General features: G+C 44.2%; 1 protein-coding gene across 1 annotated transcript in view; it reads right to left on the minus strand.

The window, feature by feature from the left end:
- Nucleotides 1–2830: 2830 nt before the first annotated feature.
- Nucleotides 2831–7499, minus strand: part of SPP2 (secreted phosphoprotein 2, 24kDa) — a 5650-nt gene continuing 981 nt past the window's right edge. Inside the window, exons 3-6 of the mRNA XM_009586884.1 lie at nucleotides 6667–6789; nucleotides 4993–5103; nucleotides 3312–3366; nucleotides 2831–2928 (exon numbers count right to left, since the gene is read on the minus strand). Of these exons, the coding sequence (XP_009585179.1) occupies nucleotides 2831–2928; nucleotides 3312–3366; nucleotides 4993–5103; nucleotides 6667–6789 (387 nt within the window). The remainder of the gene's footprint in view (nucleotides 2929–3311; nucleotides 3367–4992; nucleotides 5104–6666; nucleotides 6790–7499) is intronic.

A 7499-nucleotide genomic window follows, 5' to 3' on the forward strand; every position in this document is an offset into this window, starting at 1 on the left:
AAAAGATACGAAGATCTAGTTCAGAAAATGTAAAATCCAGCATGAAAAACTCTCAGCCGCTTGCCTTAGTAATTTTTGCAGGAGTCAGTTACTCATACTGTTGCATAAAAAAAAGAATCACATTTCATTTCTCACCTGAACTTGCCTAGCTTTGCCTGTCAACAACAGGTTCTTTGAGTAAGAGACGAAGAGTCTTCTATTATTAAATTGCTGTTTCCCCAGCCTCCCCCAAAATATTCTCAGCTAAGCTAAGCCAGCTGAGCTACTGCCATCTCAAAACACTGCACGTGTTTCCCATGCCCCACCAAACACTGCCATCACGGTACGGCTTGTAATAATTCCAGCCATGATCACACAGGTGCCAAAACACAGGAAAAAAAGACATGAGTAACTTTCCCTGGCCTCAAACCCATGAAATATGTGGCTCCAAATTAAACCCACGGATAAAACCCTCTAATTCTGGATAAAAGTGAAATTGAGAAGTAAGACTTCTCTCCAAACTTTACAGCTAATAATAAGTCAAATCAATAAAAACAAGAGAAACAAGGAGTTTTGAGGGGGTTTGAAAATCTCCCTTAATCTCCTGATGTATCTGCTTCTGAGATGTCCAAAACCTAGGACACTGATATGAAACACAGCTCCACAATTGACACTTGCAACCTATCTTCAAGAGCAAGTAGAAAGTATTAAAACTCGAACTGCACAGGATTTCAAGAACCATAAATTTCTCCCCATTTGTTTCATATTCTCTTTCAAGAAGATTTTACAGCTTGCTTCTGGTTTAGAGATCTGTTAGACATTAGATCCAGGAACACAAAACATTTGCGATTACTGCTTAATGGGGATAGCTCCTCTTGAGAGCCAAAGAATTAATTTAAAATACCTGGCACGTTCCAAATGCAAAGAAAAGGAGCATTTTGAGCACATAGACCTCCTTCCCCACAACATTTCTGGAAGATCAGTTGAAGAAAGTTCAACCCAAATTCACCCAGCCAGACTGAGACAGTTTGGTTCTCAGAAGCCAACAGTGGTCAGGCATTTATGAAGTTTGTCCCTCTCTTCTCTGGAACAGAAGGTCAACCTTATGCTACTCTTCAGTAAGCCTCAATGGATTAAAGCTACCCAGAAGGACACAGAATGCACACCAGAATGCCACTGCAACATGCTCAAGGAAGTTCAAAGACATTTAGAAAAGTTAGAGATTCCTATAAGAGGAAAGGCAGTGATTAAAACAGCATATCACCTTCACTGGCTCATGGATAAACTAAAATAGCATATGGATTTAATGAAATCATTTTTACACAGGCAGACCTGACCTAGCAGAAAGACTGGGTTTTCCTTCCATATCTAGTTTCTAGGAGAGCAGCGGGTATGTCTCCTTCAGCACATATAAGTTTACCACAGACACGCTTATGAGTAACATGTGTTAGTTTTTGGTGAGTCATCGGTGCTAAATTACATCTAAAACTGTCTTGTTTCCAATGCAGCCGGCCTGAATTGAGCTCCACACATGTGGAGCATTCAGTTCTGGCACTCTCTATGGGGACAGAGACCTGCCAATGATAAGTACCCAAGCGAATGTGTGAAACCTTTTTAATCACAAAGACATAGTGCTAAGTAATTTCCTCTTCCTTTCCCAACTAGTTTAAAACCGTTTAGCATGCCAAAGAATGATCTCCATTCTGTGTTGCTAAAACTCTTTCAAAAACAATTCCCTTTAAATTAACTTCTAGGATGGCAGGTAAAATATCAGCAGCAATTCGAGCTGCTCCCACATGGAGCCTCAGAAGGAGGTCAGCAAGGGTGGTTTGTGTAGGATAGGCCTTGCTAGCTCCAATCAATCATAAGTGCCTTTCATTTTCATTCCCATTAACTGGGTTCCAAACATCTCCTTCACGGCTTCTCTGCAACAAACACTTGCCCTGGGTAAACTGCATCTTGGTTCTCCCAGATACCTTACTACCACATTCATTTTCTATTTGCTGAACTGTGTGGCCTCGGGGCGTTATTGCATTAGATTCGGCACAAAGACATGGCCATGCCTCCAAGAGTTTGCAGTATAAATAGACACACAACAAGTCGTGGGTGTGAGGAGAGCACAGGCGCAAAAATGGCAAGTGACTTGATGAAAGACTGGGGCAGAATGGGGCACCCAACCACTCATCTGTGTCTTTGCCAATACACAGCCAGGGCATGTTCCAGATCCCACAGCCAAGTCATACACCCCTGCTAAGGACAACTAGTTTGGGTAAAGTCCGAAGTACCCATGAACCATTAGACAGAAACATGTCTCTGCCAGCCAGGAGAGATGGAGGCAAGAAGGCAGAACTGTGGCTCAAGGCTTGATAAGCTCAGGCCAGCAGGTTGGTTTTCTTGCACACTGTTCACACCACCTGCACACCAGGACACTGGTGTTTGCGTGAGCGTGTGGGATGGACTACTCGAGAGCGAGTGAAAGCCGTGAGCTCTGTGGTTGGATGTCTTCCTAGGAGTGAAGCAACAAGAGGAAAATCAAAAACAGCGTCTGCTGCCTTGACAACTGGTCAGACCCTTGTTCTGTGAGACCTCCCGTAGGCACCAGAGATTGCCACCTCATCAACATCTGTCAACGGTGCTGTCGTGCTGTTTGTACTCTGTGTCACTGAGTTTCCCCATAAGCAAGTCCTACAAATGCCCAGGGTAAAATGGCTTTTAACATGCTCGCAGCCAAGAAGCACATTCCCAAAGAGGTCCTTTATCCTGAGCAGTCACTTTCCCACCCTGCCACACAAAACCTCCAGACCTAGGGTGCATAAAAGCTACACTTTGAATTGTACTCACCTAATCCATATTATTCAATCTTGTCAGAGCTGAAATAGCTGCGTTTATGCCAGTATCCACGGCTGTCGCCTCTTCCTCTAGAAGGGAAGGCTTCGGGAGCAAATACACCTTTTAAAAAAAAGAACATGGAGACATACATGAGTGTTTTAAGTTTTCAAACACATGTTCGTTCAGCATTCTGCACAACATCAGGACAAGCTCAAGGATGCACACAAGTACTGGTTATGAGAGCACAAATCTGGCAATCCAGAAAATGCGTACAGAGAGTATACAAACCTCAGCATTGCCCTACTTTGTAGCCTACTGCCCTCACCGCTTTCTGAACGAGAGCCCCCTGCATAGGAAAAAACAGTTGGGCGTGACCTGAGCAAACTGCTGGTCTCCCGTATTGTCTTCTCCCTCAGGCAGGTGACCTTCAGGTGTCCAAACAGATGATCCAAAAGGCAAACCCACATGTGCCAGGACAGTCCAGCACGGCAGAAATGGCTTACCTTCTCTGCGACCGCTGCCTCGCCTGTTGGGGTTCATTATAGACATGTGCATCATCTGTAAATTAAAGACATTTCTTTAAAAAGCTCATCTGTCAAGAAGTCCGCCTCTCCTTCATTTCCTCAGGTACTATGTGATCACTGAAGTAATTCCAAACTTAATGATTAATTTCTCTGAAAACAAGATTACTGCAAAGCAGTGATGTTGTTAAGGAAGTCTGCAGTTGTGGGTAGACTCAGGTCAGAATCTTTAGTAGTTCATACCTTACCTGACCTTACTGTTGTGCAGATTCAGCCAGGACAGCAGAGCCTGGAGAGCAGAGTTTTTCTGTTGCAGTCACACAGGGTACCTCTTTGACTCATTTATCCCAAATTACTCTTTTAAATGCTTTCTATACTCTTCTTTTGTTGGTCTCTATCCCAATAATATGATCCCAGCCTTGGCCAATCACAATTCCTTCTCCTATCCAAATGCCACCAGCACTACGGGAGCTAGACCAACACCATCCACCACAGCTACACCACACCATCTCAGCCAGGCTGAGATCCCTTGAACTGAGTTACAGCTCTAGAGCAAGAGCTGCAGTGCACTTGCTGCAGCCCTCTGCAGAAAGAAATACTTTCATTTTCATGTGCAATAATTCCCTTTGGCATTTATTCCTTATTATCATTGCAGGAAATATATTCCCTAGCAGGAATATTGGCAGCAGTACTGAATTTTAAGTGATGGTTAAAGAATACTTGCAGGAAGATCTCTGCTTGTAAAAACAAGTGTTTATACTGAGTGCCCTATTAAACAAGTTACGCTTAACCCACAGAGGACAGACTGAACATCCAACACTACTTTACATATTTCAGTACTTCACATGCGGCCTTTCTGCTCTGCAAATCAAGACTTCCTGTGGTGCATTCACTAGCTAGCTCTGAATAGAGATTCTGAACAAAAAAAAAAGAAGTTACAAGCTAATTTGGCGATTCAAACGACATAGAATCATATTTGCTTTAGGTTGTTCGTTTAGTCACTTGCACCTTCCAAAAATAAAAGCTGTCCATATCCTCTGGCACCTCGCTTATGAAACTATCTTTGTTCCCTGCATATAATCCTCAAGCACAACACCCACTGCAGATCTGTGTTGTAAGTGCCGGCACCCAGTTTCAAGTGTCAGTTTATGGAAAAAGTGGACACTGGCATGATTTGAAAACAGCGAGTAGGAATTCACAGGTTGGGTCAGCATTTAATTACACCTTAAAAACCAAATAAGAGCTCAAAAAGGGAACACAAATCTCAGTAGAGCAAATGTTCTTCAGCCATACTGTGATTACATGCTCAGCTGAGAGCTGGGTTTGGTAACAGAGCCAGAGTCATTAGTATTTGTTTCTAAGATGTGCCAATCACTGTTCTCCAGGCACATACTCTATATGTCAAAGAAGAAAGAAAAAAGACTGCTGCAGAGATTCACACTCTCCCCAGGCATCCATCAAGCAAGGTTAAACCTCTCAGCTGATGGAAAGTGAAGCATTACAGGAGACAGCTGGATTTCAAACCACGTTCAGTTTTCTGATCAAAACCTCCAACTGCAACAGCAGTTGCAGTTCACATATATACACCTGACTTCTCCTTAAAAGAGGATGAGCAGAATTTTCGCTCCCCCAGGCAGCAAAAATCGGTTTTCCCCTTCCTTACCTCCTCGCTGCTCATCGATTCGGAGCTGGATGTGCCACGATGGCACTGCACGATAACGTTCGAGATCTGCTCACCAGAGACTTCCACAATACTTCTGCAGAAAGCGGTTGACTGTAAAAGGTCAAAATAGAGCAAATCTCGTAAAGCAAAGCTACAGTACAAACCCTCTCATGGGAGTTTCATTGGGGGTGGGAACCGGTACAGGGATTTTAAAAACAAATTCCAAAAGGAAGAAACTCAAGCAAGATTATACACCTAAGAAATTATTGGAGCAGACTGCGGCCAGAGGAATATATTCTGGCAGACAAGTTATTGGTCCACAATTGCATGTTAGCTGTATGAAGCCTTGAGCCTGCTTGAGGTAGAAGAAAATCTCCAAATCCTTTTCATGGCTCTGGCATCCCCAAGCACAAATAGAAGAGCTGTGCAGGGCTATGCTGATGATGGCAGCTCCAGCTCTAGAAGTTAAACTACCTTTAAAGAAGTTGTCTCTATGATTTGACAGAAGCTCCAGCAAAACCTGCACCCAAGTTTGGAAAACAGAGATCCTCACGCTATCTTTCACACCGTATTGCCCAAAGAAGAAAAGAAGAGGGATGGTGTCTGTTTAGGATACAGCGATAACTTCACAGCAGCCAACCCTTGTGTCTTTAAAGAAAACCTAGCAACAACCATCAATGCCATGCTGTCCCATCTACAGGCACACACAAGCTGCTTAGCTCAAGAGTAGCAATACTCGAAGAGATGTTTACCCCTCTCTTCGTGGGGTAAACTACCTCCTGAAGCAGTAGCATGGCTGATAAGCTATGAGGAAAGCCTTTGCGCCATCTCTTCAGTGCCTTCCCAGAATCCCTCCTCTTCCCTAAAGACTGTTCCCAGGAAGGACAGACAAGTTTGGCAGCCATCACAGAGGAAAAAGAGGCGAGAAGAGCTCAGCTTGGAGCAGCACAAAGAACCAGAAATAATCTCTGTGGAAGTCTGACACGCAGTATGGCATCATTGCACGCAGGGACTCAAGAGCTACTCCACACGCTTTGTAAGACCTGTGCAAGCAGTTAGGACACAACCACTCAGAAGCTTGCAATGGGAGCTATGTTTTGTTGAAAATAACTGTGCATAGAGAAGTCCAGATTCAAAGACGATGTATTTACGCCAAAGCTGGTCATCTAAGAATCAGAGCGCAGTACGAGCTATATCAAGAGCTTGATCCGTGTTTTATTTCAAGCTGAAAAGAGAGTTGAAAATCTGAAAGATTAGCACTGTCAGCACAGAGTGGGAATCTGCCTTTATCTAGTGCCTAGATGCATGACAGACAAAAGCAGGTCAAACGTCCGTTTTTCCACATTCTTATCTTAGAAAAGAAGCCACACCTTCCTTCCAGGATTGGGTCCCAAAGCACACAGACACTTTCACTACATGCTGCTCCAAGACACGCATCCTCTCTTTTCAGCTCACAGCAGCTCCTGTATTCCCCATGACCAGGCAGAAGAGTTTCCCAGCAGCGACCCTTCCCATCTAAGACCCACTCCATGCTGTAGGTTGTATTTGTTTGGGTTTGTTTTTGGTTTCAGAAGGCCAGTCATTCTTCATTCTCCAGCACCAGCAGCGTTTCAACATGTCCTGAGAACACCCTGCACGGAGAGGGGGTTTCACGTTCACACCAGGAGCACTTACCACGAAAGGCCCTATTCTGAAGTCACACATGAACGGGTCTCTCCCTGAAGCTTTCGTGCACACAGTTTCACGAATGCTGAACTGCAGCTCTAGTCTATAAGCATCGCTGCTCCACATGTCAACCTGGCAAAAGGAAGGTCAACACAACATCTAATTAGTGCCTGGCCTGTCATTCTTCTATGCCCGCTACACGGCAACCTTGCTTCTTTGTCAAGCAGAAGCAAGACATAAGGGCATTGTGGCTCAGTGCCCAATTTAGAGCAGATTACTGTGTCAGAAAGGGTATTTTGTTGTCCTCAGGAGTTACCCTCTTAGGCAGCTTTGGTAACAGCAACAGAGAACAGCTTTCCACAGCGGTTTCACTTGAAACCTCACAGCCCATTGCGGGATCCTCCTACTACTCAGAGTCAGTTGTGGGGACTGTAGCTGTCAAAGGTAGATAAGCACAGCATTACCCCTGCATGCTACCCCCGCTTCTGTGGGAACCGGGGTGGCAACAGCTCTGCTTTGGATATCTAGACTGCTGGGAAGTCTGTTGCAAATACATGACTTGGAAAGTAAATCACACGACTGCAAGCAATTGAATTAATGCAGTTTATAGAGTCGCTCCTTGTCAGCTCAGGTGCCTCAATGGGCAGCGTGCATTGTCACACTGCAAGCTTTAGAGAATTTGGTTCCTTTTGTTGACACATTAGGATTTTCTTTTCTTCTTCTCACAGTGTAATCAATGTTTTAGCTCAGGATGAGAGACTCAAAAAAAAAAAAAAACCCAAACCTGAAAAAAAAACCCCAACAAACAGCAAATCCCCACTGCTTTCAAGCATTTCTCCCCC

The sequence above is a fragment of the Fulmarus glacialis genome, unplaced genomic scaffold (assembly GCF_000690835.1).
Source record: "Fulmarus glacialis isolate BGI_N327 unplaced genomic scaffold, ASM69083v1 scaffold4351, whole genome shotgun sequence".
NCBI classification, from domain to species: Eukaryota; Metazoa; Chordata; class Aves; order Procellariiformes; family Procellariidae; genus Fulmarus; species Fulmarus glacialis.